Below are 14,547 nucleotides of genomic sequence, written 5' to 3'. Positions count from 1 at the left end.
GTTCCACCCAGCTGAAGTCACAAACTAGTTATAAAAGTGCAATTGTATCTGAGAAGCTTTGGGCCCCGCAGTATGCAGAGAAGGTCTTCCCAGTTCTGCTAAACTCACATCCTTAACAGCCATTTTAGGACAGGCAGCCCAGAGCTCCCTGGCAAGTTCTCTTGCAAGCCGCATGTGCCAAAGCAGTGCGAGGATTCCTAGAGGATGAGCTCCCAACCACCACTGCCTTCGCCTGCATTCCTGTGCCTGACAAACAGAGTTCACTCGGGCTCCTCTTGCAAGGTACACAGCTTGAACAGATTGACAAGACACACCGTTAGTCAATTATTTTTTTATCCTTGCAAAAGAAAGGCACTAGTCTGGCCTCTCAGCAGCACAAGTAATGCAAATATAACACCTACACTGGAAATTAAAGCCACAGTTTTCACATTCCCAGTGCAATCCTCTGATCATCTGGCACTGGGACAAGTGACCCACTTCCAGAACAAGCCTCAGAATTTACAGGATCACTGTTAACCCTGGTCTTCAGCATCTGACCTCATTTCCCACCAGCAACCTCACCCAAGTTAGAGCCCTCAGCAGAGGCATTTTACAGCATCTTCTGCTTGTGCCTCTCCTATTCCGTATCAGCTACACCAGCACATGCTGCCAAGAAACGGATGGTAACAACATGCCTTAAACATGAGAGGCACGAGGTCACCAGCTCCTCAGCCTGACCCAGGCACAGCTCCCATAGGGGAAGCCAAAACACTGGAAAATTTAGCAACAGGAAAGCAAAACAGATCCAGTGTCATTCCACTGCATTCCAAACACATGACACCAAAGCCAACTGCCGCCTCCTGCAGTACTCACATCGCTGGGGCTGAGATTCCCAAGACCGTTGTCCTGCTCAGAATCCCTGCCGGACTCGTGGCCCTGGGAGGAGCGGGGGTGGGAGGGATGGATCCAGATCTCCAGCCGTGTGGCATCATCTCCAACTTGTCGCAATGTGGACTTCTTGCCCTTCCCCCGGCGGCTGGGGCTCAGATCCAGCACCTGATGTTTCCTGTGCTCCATCTGCTCAGCCTGGGCAGACAGGAGAGATTCAGATCACCCAGAGATCAAAGTTCAGGAAAAGTACATAATTTCATTTACATGGAGAAATTAGCCTTTCCCCCTGCTTCAGAACCACAGTAACTCATTGACAGGTCAACAGTTTGGTTTCTGACACTATAGGACAGTGCAGGTGAGACGTTTTCAACTCCAACCTTGTCCCGGGACAAGAAGAGCTGTGTCCAGTCCTAGGAGTGTGTGACAACCAATGTGCTGTATCTTTGACTTGGGGCTACCCGCTGGGGCACAAATGGACTGCAGCCTCTCTTGTTCACCCCCACAGGTGTGGGGCACCTCTGGAATATGGCAATGATCGTGCTGCATGCCAAGGCCATGCTGCAAACCACAGCAACCTACAGCCCTTGCTGAGCTTCGCTGTTTTAGTCTGTGACCCAGAAACAAGAGATTCAGCTGCCCAAACAACCCCAAAAGCAGTCTGAGGAGAGGCAGAAAGGACACGATCCTTCTGGAGGTTGCCTCTCTCATCTGACTCCCAACATGGAATTTCTTAGAAGTAGATAAGTGGTGACTCCAAGTCCAAAAGTCACCATCACCCTACACTCTGGATCACAGCACTCCAGCACAGGACAGTTAGCACAGGCAGCTGCAGCATCCTGCAGCCCAGCTCCAAGACTCACCTTGCGTTTTGTCTCTTCAAACAGACTCATGAGGCTCTCCTTGGCTGTGAGGATAGGGTTGCTGGCGGCCAGGCTGCGCATGTAATAGTATACGGCATCCAGCTTTCTCCTCTGCAAAAAACACAACCAGATTCAGAGCTGCCACTCATTCTGGGGCATTCAGAGCCAAGCTCCCACATACTTTGCCTTCCCTGTCCCTCAATACTGTCTGGGTGGGACAGACATGCCAACAAACACTATGACAAGTAGGACCTTGAACTCTCCATCCACACTCACAGCTACCTACAACCACCAGCACAAAGCACAAGCCCTCTGCCAGGGTTAGGGAGTGCAGGTGACACTGCAGCCTGCAGACTTGCTTACTCTAGCCCTGAGGCTTCTACATCAACACAGAGGCTCACATAAAAGTGTCTCTCACCAGACATCACGGTAAAGGGCAAAAGCATAAATACTAAATTCCTGACAGTTCAGGAAATAACTCTTTTCAACATTACTACGAATATGGAAATGATTCCACATGAGTTTTACAAAGAGCAAGAGGACCAGGAAGACTGGAGGGTTTGCCAGACTCCTGCCAGTGGTGGGGCAGGATGCCCCCCCTCATTTCAGCCTGGTGCTGGGCTAATCCCCTCACGCTTGAGCAACTTCTCAGCACCTTTTCTCCCACAGGCTGGCCAAAGGGAATATCACAAGAAGGCACCTCCCCACGTCTTCATGCTAGCAAGATACACAGCCATTTAGGGTTTTGCCCACATGCTGCTGGCCTTACAAACCACCACAGAGGGCGGGACACTTTGCCACTACAGGCCCTACACCAGGAGTCAGAAAGGTCATTCCCAGCCATGAAGGCAATGCGCTTCTGAACCCTGCAGTTCTGAACTGCTCTGCTTTAAATCAGCATCTTTCAGTATTGTGAACGGGCAGTTCCCTACCAACCCCTGTGTCCCAGCCTGATGCTTCTATTATCTGCTGTCACATCTTCCTTGAAGTAAGTTTTCCTGCATGGCTGAAGTAGCCAGCAAAACTGAAACCCAAGAAAGTCACATGTGGATGTCGCTTAGACCAGTACCCAAGTCCAATGAAGACATGGGAAACAGAAACAGCATCCTCACGACAGCATGGCCTTAAGCACAAAAATTTCATGCAGAACTTTAAACACAGCCCACTTTTAAAACATTTGCACTCTTAACAGCCCACAGAACAGTCCCCAAAATGCTGACAGCCTGAGGGAGTAGCGTGTATCTAACAAAGCTGCCTGAAGCCACAGCAGCTGGAATCCACACAGCACATCCTGTCATCAGCTTTTTTCTTTTTAAAAAAAAGAAAAATCATCTGGGACCACTGCCCTAAACAATGCCTTTCTCCACCAGATGGAATCTCACAGCCATCCCAGAGGCTCTCCCTACACTTGCTACATCCTTGATGAGCATCTTACCGTGTAGATGGCCAGAAGAGCCAGCTGGTTGTATGGGCGGCCATTTTTGGGAGCAATTTGCTGAGCCTTCAGGTACCAGCTGAGGAAGGGAAGAACCACAGAGAAAGGTTTACTGAAAGGACATAAGGTTGCTTTCCTTGCTGTTAAGGGCGCAGAATTCCCCTCGCAGCGCAGCATTGGCAGTCCTGGAGGAAACAGACCCTTTGCACAAGTGCCCTCTGCCTGCAAGAGCGTGCACAGGCAGCCAGCCTGCACCTGGCCTGGAGAGGCGGCTGGGGCACAGGACTAGAGAGAGGGACAGATAGACCTGCAGAAGGAAATGTTCTTGGCTCAGCCTGAAAGACGACCATTTAGCCAGACCCAGCAAGCACTGTCCCCCGTGCAGCCTCAGGCACAGAGAAGAGGCTATTTGGGGAACATTTCTCTCTCAGTCCCCTTTTTAGCTCCACAGCAGCTGGGACCAGACCATCCACGTTCCTTAGCTTGTTCCCCATATTTTCAAGATACTTAATCATTCCAAGAGAAGAGGCATCCGTTCAGTGGCAGTCCATCCATCCCTCCATTCTCCTCTCTATTTTTCCTCAGTTGTATTATCCACTATCCAGCTTATATCACACCACATGGATCCATCAACACTCTTCAGACATATCATGAGCCTGCTAATGTTCCCCCAAGCCTTCCCGAGATATCAGCGTACTCCATGATGACCACAGACCCCAAAATCGGCAGATTCCCCTGTCCTGTTCTCCAAACCTCCACAGTTTTCAGGGATCCATCCCCCATGCTGGGCTCACTTGCCCCCCCTCCCCAAGTCTTTGCTCCAGAAAAAACATCAGAAAAACAAGAGTGACAGGAAGCAACAAGTGCCAGTAACTCCTGATGCAGTCAGAACGTATGGACACATATGGGAACCTCTTCTAGCTGAAAAGCTACCAGAAAATACAACAGCCATTCTGCCAGCCTCAACAGCATAAAGCCTCCCTGCTGCAGGATCAGCACAGGTCAACTTCCACACTAGATGGCTGCAGGATGACTGGATCTGCTGGCTTGCTCTCTGGGACAGCAAAACAGCCTAGACTACATCTTTCAGCTTCACAGACTGCAATACAATAAAGAGGTGTGAAAAGACTTCTTTGGCTAGAGGCAAGTTTAAGTGTGAAATGAGACACATCCCTTCTAGATAGAGGAAGAGCTGTGCTCAGTGCTATAGTGAAGAACACAATACCTGCGTGCCTTTCCGTAGTTTGCGGTGTCATTTGCTTGTTCTCTGTATCGGCAAATGTCCCCTTGACAAATCATACACCTCTGAGCACTGATCAGCGCGTACTTCACCTGGAAAGAAGCATTCAGTACATCATGTGGGACCTGCACAGCCCTGGCTCACCTGCAGACCCAGTGAGCACAGAGGGACTGTAGAGAGCCAAGAGGAGCTCTCTGACACACTGAAGGTCTCACAAAAGGGCAGCAGAATGAAATGACAAGGCTTCCTGGCAATGGTTCAGCATTTGTAGGGGAAGTCAATCCCCTAAACACCTCCTCTCTTACAACAACGTCCCATCTCTCTCCAGAAGAGAGTTGTTCAGTCCGTGAACAATCTGAGGACAGCTGTTAGACAAACACATCTCTCTGGGAATGGAGCTGGACTAAAATATCATTTCCCAGCTGTCCCTTGCACCTGCACTCACAGCTCAGGGCAACATGCTGTCAAGTGTCAGGGAGGCAGCACAACTGTTAGCTTTCCTTGTTCATTATTCTGGATTCCACAGACAGACATAAGAGATGTTCAATATCTAAGGCGAAGCCAGGTTACCTTTGGACACTTCTTTCCCTTTATTAGCCCTGGTCATAGAGCTGATACAAAAAAAGTTCTTCTTTGCAAAGGAAGCTAAGAAATGTTAATGCACCAGAGTTGGTTCAACAAGTCCTCCAGCAGCTGAGAAAGATTCCCTGCAAACATACTGACATCTGTTCAGAGTACAGCTGCCTACCTCTTGGCAAGGGCAGCAGATTGAGTTCAGCATGTTGCATACAATTAACAGGATGAGCAGTCTCCAGGAGGAAGCCAACCTACCATTTTCCTCAGAGGCTTACTGCGGATGGCCATCCCATCCATATAGTCCTCTAGCTTGAACTGGTATGACACCTGCAGCTTTTGGAGTAGGCCATCAAAAAAAGAAGTGCCCTGTGAAACACACACATACTTGGATGTTACAATCCTTCCGACATTGAGCACAAAATCACCACACAATCCCTGCCACATTGTCCTGGTTTTGGCTGGGATAGAGACTTTCTTTCTAGTACTGGTACAGTATTATGTTTTGGATTTAGTATGAGAATAACATTGATAACACACTGATGTTTTCAGTTGTTGCTAAGTAGTGTTTAGACTAAGTCAAGGATTTTTCAGCTTCTCATGCCCACCCAGCAAGAAGGCTGGAGGGGCACAAGAAGCTGGGAGGGGACACAGCAGGACGGCTGACCCAAACTGGCCAAAGGGGTATTCCATACCATTATGGGATGTTATGCCCAGTATAAACTGGGGGGAGTTGGCCTGGGGAGGGGATCACCACTCAGGAACTAACTGGACATTGGTCGGCAAGTGGTGAGCAATTACATTGTGCATCACTTGTTTTGTATATTTCATTCCTTTTGTTATTGTCATTTTATTATTGTTGTTATTATCATTATTACTATTTTCTTCCTTTCTGTCCTACTAAACTGTTCTTATCTCAACCCACAAGTTTTGCTCCCCCCCCCCCCCCGATTCTCTCCCCCATCCCACTGGCTGGGGGGGGAAGTGAGTGAGTGGCTGTGTAGCACTTAGTTGCTGGCTGGGGTTAAACCATGACACGTGCAAGAAAGAAGGTCCCTCTCCCTGAGGTTTGGGCTGTTTCTCTTCAGAAAACAACAAGGAGGCTGGGGGATTTCCAGTCTCAGAGGTTTTCAAGACTGAGCTAGAGAAAATCAAGACTCACCTCATCTAGTGTTTGAGGAGTCTTGCTTTGAGCAGGAGGTTGGACTAATGCCCTCCAGCAGTCCCTTCCCACCAACTTAATTCTATAAAACACATCCTCTCAGATCTGTCACCCTACCTTCTACAAAAAGTAAGCTGAGCTGCACAGCCTAATGGAATGACTTCTAAGCAAATTTGATAAAGATGGCATAAACACCTCCAGAAATGCTTCTGTTTATTTCCACTTCAGGACATTCATTTCATTTTAGCTTAAATCAATTTCTAATTAACATAAAACACACCAAAACAGGCCCAGTTTAAATTATAACAGATGTCCACCTGGACCTACACCTGCCACACTAAACCATAATCTGTCTGAGCATTCTCCTTGCACAAGATGGCCTAAGGCACACAGAGATATGAATAGGATCAAGAAGGCTAGTTTCCCAGTTGCACCATCTCATTCTTAACACCAGCCAATCCCACCCAAAGCTGTAGTGGAGTTCGGGGATGTTCCTCTCTTCTCACCTCATCTAGAAGCTGGAGCAGTTTGTTCCGAATTTCTTGGGCATTTTCTCCCTGAGGGTCCTTGAGGAGCTGCCGGAATTTCTCAATCACCTGGTAAAACGCGTTCTTCCACAGCAGCTGGTCCACATTCTGGGTATCAGAGAACTCGATATCCATCAGGATGCACCGCTCATACAGCTGCAGCATCTCCACTCTACAGCGAAACACAATCAGTGGTCAATACAACAGCAACTGCCCAGCCCGAGCCTGAGCTGCCAGGCAACATGTGCTGAGCCACCTGCTGCTTTTCATCCAGCAAACACGAGATGTCAGCAGTTCAGCCAGCCTGCACGCTACGGCAAATTGATGCTTCCACACTTGTCCAAGAGGGAGATGGGAGCTGTTGCAATCAAACACCCTTCCTGCTCCAAGAAGGCAAATCGGAAAGGACCACCTCCCTTGCACATATGCATCAGAACAGATCAGGGCCTGGCAAAGAGCAAGGAGCTCTGTTACAGTTCTGCCACTGGGAACAAAAAGGCACAAGTGTCTCCGGATACTAACAGGGGAAAAAGTGCACACTGCCAGGCTCTGCTCCTTCTGAGCACAAAGTCTGGCTACTACGGGCCAGAAACAAACACACAAAGAACCAGAGGGCAAGAGAGGTCTTGCCATTAAAATGATCCCCACCTCCCTTCCATCCAACCAAAATACACAGCAGAAACAGAGACCCCGCTTCCTCAAAAATGACTGAGAGCTAGGAATGTCACACCTGAAGGAAACAAAGCCTCGGAGTCCCAGAAATCACATTCCCCTCGCCAGCTACCTACAGCCTTGCCCAGACACTGGAGCAGAATTGCTCCCCTGAATTTAATAAAATAGTTGCAGCTCTGCAATATGTGGGACAAGTTTACGGTAAAGGGTATCCTCAGCTGTTACTGCCCTGGCAGCCTTATCCCTTGTAATGCTTTGAGCCCTACACAGAAAACAGTACAACAGCATAGATGGTAAAGCCTAGAGCAAAGCCAGAGAGCAATGCCTGGAAGAACCTGGCAAAATAAGGGAAGAATGCTGGTGGGTTCCTGTGCAAAGCACAGAGCATGGTTCTGCTGCCCTACCACACACAGTCCCCAAACCCTGCACACACACACTTGGACAGTGCAAACACCAACCAAGAGAATTAGACATTTCTGCAGATGGACATCTGATAAGCAGCACTTGCATCCAAGAGCCCCAACACAGCTCCGCAGAGAGGCTGGCAGCACACACTCAGACACAGGCAGGAGACACACCGAGACGGAGGGACGCTGCCGGCAGGAACAGGGCCAACTATGCCTACACTCCCAGAGCAGAGTGGGCTTCACACAGGCCACAGTAGCACTGCACAGTCTTTCCTCTCCCTCCAGACAACAGCTCTGGGTGACCCTGACACCCTGAGGAAGACCTGAAACCTCCAGTACTGCTTCAAGCTCAGACATATCCTACCCTGTAGTCTATAGCACAAGTCCCCAAAACAGAGAACAAGCCCTGAAATGAGCTCACCTGCTAGATTTTCTGCCAGTCAGCTCTGAAAAATAAGCCTCCAGAGAAGCCCTGGAGACACAGAGGTCACAAGTAAACGTGAAAGATGCCAAGTAGAAACTTGCTACAGCCATGTTAACTATGCTCCAGAGCACCAGTGTCACTTCCCTCTCACTAGCTGGCATCACCAGGCTACTCCCACTGGACCGCAATATGTCACAGCATTGAGTGGTGTCAAGAGCAAAACTACCCAGCACTTGAAAGGCACTGTCACACAGCGTCTGGAACCCACACAACACTTCACAAGCACAAGCTGAAAGTAGCTGCCCCTGAAGCCCACAATGCAAATCAGACAGCAGATAACCAAGGACAGGTAAGAAAGCAGAAGTCCGCCAGCAAATACTGAAAGCACATGAGTGTACTGGACTGAGAAAGATCAGCTCCAGCAAGAGCAAGAAGAACCCAAGAACCACAGCGGGTGCTTGTCCTGCTCTTCCATGTCCCTGCAACGCAGACAAGGCATTCCACAACCACAAGAAGCCATGGCTTAGCTCCCAGCCCAGACAAACAATATCTTCACCCACAGTTTCCTTCCAAAACCCACACACCACTGGCACACAACAAACAGACCCAGCATGTCAAAAGCTAGCCAGCCACTGCCCCATCTCCCAGGCTCTGAGACATTGATGTCTCCAGTGTACCAGATCCCTAAGGAGACACCATTCTCTAGATAACAGTTCTGGTAGTTCACCCTGGAAATTACTTGGTCACACATCCCTCACAGCACAACCACAAACCTCAGCTGGGCCATCTTCTCCAGCCCCTCTGGACTGATACGGTCTCTGGAAAGCAGATTGCTGAGCTGCTGCTCCTGGTTCCCAGCCTCACGGAGGAGTTTGCTGAGCTCCTGCTGTTGCATGTTCCGCATCTGCTGCTCCATCTCAGGACTCAGAGGAGTTGGGGGGAGTGGGCCACACACGTACTGTCCCGCCTGGCCAGGGTACCCAGGGTAATAGGCTCCTGGGTACACACCATTGCTTGGACCCATAGGATACTGCAGGGAGTACCCGCCATAAGGATACTGGGGTCCTTGACCAGAAGCCCGAGGGTAATAGTAGGGGTTGTCAGAGTTTTGGAACTTATAGTAGGATGTCTGGGCCTGGCGGGCTTCTCCCCAGGATGTGGGGCTCACTTCATCGTCTGTGTCTAGAAAGTGAAGCTGAGCGGTCTGGCTCTTCAGGGCGGGTTTTTGGTCTGGGTTATTTGGGTCCCACAGCCTGCGAGCAGTGCCACCTCGGCCCCTGTTTCGGGGACCTTTACTCCCAGCCCCACCGAGCAGGAGTCTGGGCCCAGGGTGACTGGGTTCGGGGGAGCCCACAGCGCTGGCAGAGAGGTCCGTGTTGGCAGGCAGGAACAGAATCCCACGGCCCCTCCCTTGGGGTTCTCTGCTCTGGCTCCTTGCCTCTAAAGCCTCTGAGTCATTGCAACTAACAAACGCCTTCAGGGGCTTTTTTTTGTCTGTGTCTGCCAGACTGATATCCCTGTTCATAGTCTTGCTGTCAAATGTGACTCGAAAGGGTCCCTTGACTTCCCGGCCGTTGCTGCTCCATTCGCTCTCGCTCCTAGAAGCTCGGCTCTGCTCTGTACGCTTCTTCTTGTCCGAATTCCTGCTGGTGACATACGCTTCTGCCTCATCGATTCTGTCATCATCCAAGGAGTCAGTGGAGGACGCAGAGAGCTGCTTCCTAGGACGTATTCTTTCTCTGGCACGCTCCTGCCGCCTCCCCACCCCGTCCACGAGTGGGGCTCCGTCTACGCTGTTGTTGCTTCCAGCTGAACTTGTGCTGCAGGTGCGGTACCGGCTCCGCCGCTTGTCAGAGCGAGAATACCGTTTGGTAGAACCCAGCTTCCCCTGCATCACCTCGTCGCTTGTTCTCCTTATCCTGTCACTTCGCTCTATTCGTCTTCCTTTTTCTCCCCTTGAGGCTTTAATTCCTTCCCCTGCCTGGCTCCCCTCTCTGTCCTCCTTGTTTGATTTGGTTTTCCTGTTATTGTCTTTTCCAGTACCTTTCTCAATCTCTTCATCTCTCCCTACTTTCAGCTGCTCCATCTTACTGGTGACTTCCTCAGTCGCTGGCCGCAGGGATGGTTCTTTAGCAGCTGAATGCAGGCGTTTCCCAGGCTGGTAGATCTGCTGGTCCGGCTTCTTGGTTCTCCTGGTGGTCTTGGGACACCACTCATCCAGAGCAGGCTGCTTGGACAAGTTCTCCTGGCTCTGAAGATCACCTTTAGTCTCTATCTCTTCATTTTCCTGCGAAGGACCATTCTGCTTGGGGCCATCACCTTTGCCGAAATCCTCCATGACTGGAGCCCCTCCTCCCAAAGAGCCCTTATCACTGGCACTCTCCTCCTTGCCCTCCTCAGCTCTGCTCCTCTCCTTCTCTGATGTCTCATGCTTTGGTGGCACAAGTTTGCTCCTCAGTCGGGAGAGGCCAGGCTTGTAAATCTCCAGGTCTGGGCGCCTGTTGTCTTTGCGATGCCTTGGCTCCTTCACTTCCTTCATGTTTTCTGGGGAAAAATAAACAGAATAAAGTTATTTCCACCACAAACCAACCAGGAACAAAAAAAAAATCATGACAAATATTCAGGGAGAAATATTAAGTAAAGGCAAGGAGCCTACCATCCTCAGCGCAGGTCCAAGAGAACAGATCTGAAAATCCACGTCACAGTTTACAGGAAATCACAGAGCAAGAGTAGAAAATGAGAAAGTATAACAAAGATGACCAAGTCCTTGGCCTGAATCACTTACAAACCACATCCCGCAGCAGGTTTTGCCTCAAAGCACGAACAAGCTGAGAAACGGACAGCTAAAGCACAACGCAAGATGCATATGCAAGTACCGGGAATAAACTTTTGGCGTTACAAGTTTCAGCAGCAGTTGCCTGCCTGCTGCTGGGGCAGGAGCCCTTCTGTCTGCAGGTGCTGCCTTCTCCAACAGCCCCCCTGCTATGCCAACGGATCGTTTTGAGTCAAAGATGCGTCTCCCCCCCCCTTGCTCACAACTCAGTAAGTTTCTCTCCTCTCTGTAACTCTATTTACACAAAACCCCATCAGAGAACACAGCCCGCACGTCACGTAATCAAACATTTCACCAAAGCCGGGCTGTTACGCTCTGCATTTCCTCAACTTCTTCCTCCTACCAGTAACTCGCACCAGCCCGCACCACCGAACCTCAGCCACGCCAAAGCCACCGCTACCGAGGGGCTCGGCCCCGGAGGCGGCAGAGAGGTCCCCGAGGGGGCAGGGACCGACCCGACCTCCCCCAGCGGCTCCCGTTCTCTGTGCCTCGGCGTTTGTGTGCTCTCATCCCGGCGACAACCGTGTCCGGGCCGGCGCGGGCCCAGCGGCCCTTCCCCGGCCCCTACCCCAGCCCCAGCCGGGCGGTGCGGCCGAGGGGCCCGGCCCGCCCCCGGGCAGGTGCCGCTGAGGGGAGGAGAGAAAGGCCTAAGCAACGTCTCCCGGCTCGCTACCGCCGCCCCGCCGATCCCTGCCACCCCCTCACCTCGTCCGCCGCCGGCCGCGGCGCGGGCCTCCGCCGCCACCATGTCCCGCAGCTCGGCGGCCGAGACGCGGACGCGCTCCAGCCCCTCCGCCATCTTCCCCTCCGCCGGAGGCGGGACGGACGGCGGCCGCGCAGGGCCAAAAAAAAAAAAAAAAAAAAAAAAAAAAAAAAAAAGACGGGGGTGCCGCCGCGCGCATGCGCGTTCGACGCGGGGACGGGTGGTCGCGGACCGCGCAGCGCCGAGCACATGGCGGGGCCGCCCCGCCTGGCCCTGGCCGAGGTCCGGGCGGCGGAGGAACGGCTCCGGGGCCGGCTGCACCGCACGCCGCTGCTCACCAGCGGGAGCCTGGACCGCCTGGCCGGACGACGGCTGCTCTTCAAGTGCGAGCTCTTCCAGAGGACCGGCTCCTTCAAGGTGCGCGGGGATGGCGGCACTGAGTGTCCCTCGGCCAGCTTGGGGGCAAAGGTCGCTTCTCGCACCGGAGGAACTCGCTTTCCGCCGACACTTTCCAGCCTTCGAAGCAGACGTGGCTCCTGCTGACCCGCGTGGGGGCTGACGCGCTTCCCAAGGCACAGGGGAGGCTGCAGGGAAGGAGATTCCCCACCTGCCCGCAGAGCCCAACATGCCGGCTCCCAGGCACAGCGGCACTGGGGGTGCTGTGCTCTCCTTCCAGATCCGGGGTGCCCTGAACGCAGTCAGGAACCTCGTTGAGGAGAGCAAACGCGCTGGAGGGGGGCTGCCTCGGGCCGTCGTGACGCACAGCAGTGGGAATCACGGGCAGGCGCTCGCCTGTGCTGCCCAGGCAGAAGGTAATGCATGTGCCGACCTCCAGCCCCAGCTCAGAGAACAGCCAGGCAGCAGGCAGAGAGCCAGGGGTAAAAGCAGAGCTGGTAAATGCAGCTCCAAGCACCCAGCTCTGACACCCCTGGAGATAAGCAGCAGTATCCCTCTCCTGAACGCATGCAGGAGCTACCATAGGCAAGGCATGGCTGGCTCCTGCAGCACTAACTGGCTGGTTGCAGCTTTTTGGCTGTCAGATTTGCTTCCTCTTTCATCACACAGGGATTCCCGCCTATATCGTGGTGCCCCGGACAGCCCCACACTGTAAGCAAGCTGCCATCCTCACCTATGGTGCAACACTGGTGCCATGCGAGCCCAATGACAAGGTATGTCACAGGGAAGACTGGCTCGGGACACAGCACAGCTGGACTGAGAGGCAACCATCTGCGCTTTCCATTAGTCCAGAGCAGAGACAGCGTCTCGCGTAGTCCAGGAGACAGGAGGAGTCATGGTGCACCCCAACCAGGAGCCGGTGGTGATTGCAGGGCAAGGCACAATCGCCCTGGAGGTACTGGAGCAGGTGAGGGAAATGCACAGCCCGGACCCGGCCCAGGGCTCTGCTCCTTGTAGGCAGGAGCACAGCAAAAAGGGGTACCTGAGGTGCCAGAAGCAGTCACGCTTCCTTTCTGCACAGGCACCCGAGGTAAATGCAATAGTGGCTCCCGTTGGAGGTGGAGGAATGATTGCAGGAATAGCAGTTGCCATCAAGGTAGGCAACAGCTCATCTGGGAAGTGGTGGCTACATCTCCCCATGGGAAGTGCAGGGCTCCCAAGACAGACAGCAGCTTTTCTCTTTAGAAACGGAGACACCCTGTTATGAAAATCTCTGGGTACCCAGGGTTTGCATGGCAGCAGCATGGCCTACTCGGCCCCCTGCATGTGCAACAACAGCAGACAGGCACACACTAGTTTCAACTGAGCAGCTCCTCCTGCTCTCCGCAGGCTTTGAGACCAGATGTGAAAGTGTTTGCTGCTGAGCCACGCAACGCAGATGACTGTTACCAGTCCAAGGTAAGAGGGGAACTGACCCCCAACCTTCACCCGCCGGATACCATCGCAGATGCAGTTAAAACCAGCATTGGACCAAACACATGGCCCATCATCAGGGATTTGGTTGATGATGTCCTGACAGTCTCAGAGGAAGAAATCAAGGTAAACGCTCCCAGCTCCCTTCTCACGGTAGCTGCCAGCAGGCAGCTGCCTCCATCCGTGCTCTGCCCCTCCACTCTCACCCCTACACTCTCCCAGGGCAGCACAAGCCCCTGCACACCACCGCAGCTGTTCAACACCCACACTGTCTCCAGCTGGAGAGGGCTGGCGGAAGCTCTGCTCTCCCTTCCCAGAGTGCTGCAGAGATGTGCACATGCAGTGCCCTCCGCAGCCCTGGAGCAGCCTGTACTTGCTGCTGGGATGACAGCTGCTTCTCTGTCCCGACAGCGAGCCACGCGGCTGGTGTGGGAAAGGATGAAGCTGCTGATTGAGCCAACAGCAGGCGTGGGAGTGGCAGCCGTGCTCTCGGAGCAGTTCCAGGCAGTCCCCCGGGATGTGGAGAACGTTTGCATCGTGCTGTGCGGGGGAAACGTGGACCTGAGCTCCCTGACCTGGCTCACAGACCTCCCTGGGAAAGTGGAATGAGAACGGAGCGGTGTCTCAAGTGACAGAAACCTCACTCTGAATTTGTACAGTCTGGTTTGTGCGCTACTAAAAAACAGATAAACAACCCCAAACATTTGAAAGTTTTTGTGGAGGGATAAGGGAAGCTGGCCTCAGTCTCTACAGCATAGAGCTGCTTGGTTCCACAGTAAAGGGTTGCTACTGGGGGGGCCTGGAAACAAAGCACTGCCTGTTCTCTGCTCCTCAGCTGCCCTGCTCTGGGACAGGCCTCCAGTGAGCTAGGGTCAGTCACTCTCCCCAGCTGCTACTTCACCTTTCTTTCTCAGCATCACAATAACTTCCAGCAAACTCCTGTCCTTGATACAGCAAAATCCCTGCATGCAC

At 52.6% G+C, this 14,547-nt stretch overlaps 2 protein-coding genes across 5 annotated transcripts in view; one reads left to right on the top strand and one right to left on the bottom strand.

Moving 5' to 3' along the window:
- The window catches only part of SMG6 (SMG6 nonsense mediated mRNA decay factor), a 119,296-nt gene that overhangs the window by 104,380 nt on the left and 369 nt on the right, over positions 1 to 14,547 (bottom strand). For 2 of the 3 annotated variants that reach the window (XM_069791238.1, XM_069791239.1), the window contains exons 1-8: positions 11,709 to 11,818; positions 8,944 to 10,714; positions 6,647 to 6,839; positions 5,237 to 5,347; positions 4,391 to 4,497; positions 3,166 to 3,244; positions 1,731 to 1,841; positions 853 to 1,065 (exon numbers count right to left, since the gene is read on the bottom strand). In XM_069791238.1, coding sequence (XP_069647339.1) covers positions 853 to 1,065; positions 1,731 to 1,841; positions 3,166 to 3,244; positions 4,391 to 4,497; positions 5,237 to 5,347; positions 6,647 to 6,839; positions 8,944 to 10,714; positions 11,709 to 11,802 — 2,679 coding nt within the window. In that variant the 5' untranslated portion in view covers positions 11,803 to 11,818. Of the gene's footprint in view, positions 1 to 852; positions 1,066 to 1,730; positions 1,842 to 3,165; positions 3,245 to 4,390; positions 4,498 to 5,236; positions 5,348 to 6,646; positions 6,840 to 8,943; positions 10,715 to 11,708; positions 11,819 to 14,547 lie in introns of those variants that run through there. The other variant, XM_069791240.1, reaches the window with a different exon arrangement.
- Positions 11,910 to 14,276, top strand: SRR (serine racemase). Of its 2 annotated transcripts, XM_069791248.1 has the most exons (7): positions 11,912 to 12,123; positions 12,383 to 12,518; positions 12,772 to 12,875; positions 12,950 to 13,069; positions 13,184 to 13,258; positions 13,492 to 13,701; positions 13,987 to 14,276. In XM_069791248.1, exons 1-7 carry the CDS (start codon positions 11,956 to 11,958, stop codon positions 14,182 to 14,184), a joined length of 1,011 nt encoding a protein of 336 aa, XP_069647349.1. In that variant the 5' UTR covers positions 11,912 to 11,955; the 3' UTR covers positions 14,185 to 14,276. The 2 variants fall into 2 exon arrangements, with proteins under 2 accessions (XP_069647348.1, XP_069647349.1); XM_069791247.1 differs by having other exon boundaries at positions 11,910 to 12,123; positions 12,950 to 13,258.

Source organism: Haliaeetus albicilla, chromosome 9 (genome assembly GCF_947461875.1).
Source record: "Haliaeetus albicilla chromosome 9, bHalAlb1.1, whole genome shotgun sequence".
In the NCBI taxonomy this organism is placed as follows: Eukaryota; Metazoa; Chordata; class Aves; order Accipitriformes; family Accipitridae; genus Haliaeetus; species Haliaeetus albicilla.
Note: the sequence above shows the minus strand (reverse complement) of the source record. Positions and strands in the feature narration are given on the sequence as shown.

Bases quoted from the DNA above. Each gene is read 5' to 3' on its own strand.
- SRR (XM_069791247.1), top strand. From the start codon at position 11,956: ATGGCGGGGCCGCCCCGCCTGGCCCTGGCCGAGGTCCGGGCGGCGGAG. The intron at 13,259-13,491 runs GTAGGCAACAGC...TGCTCTCCGCAG, and splicing joins GAATAGCAGTTGCCATCAAG to GCTTTGAGACCAGATGTGAA. The intron at 13,702-13,986 runs GTAAACGCTCCC...CTGTCCCGACAG, and splicing joins TCTCAGAGGAAGAAATCAAG to CGAGCCACGCGGCTGGTGTG.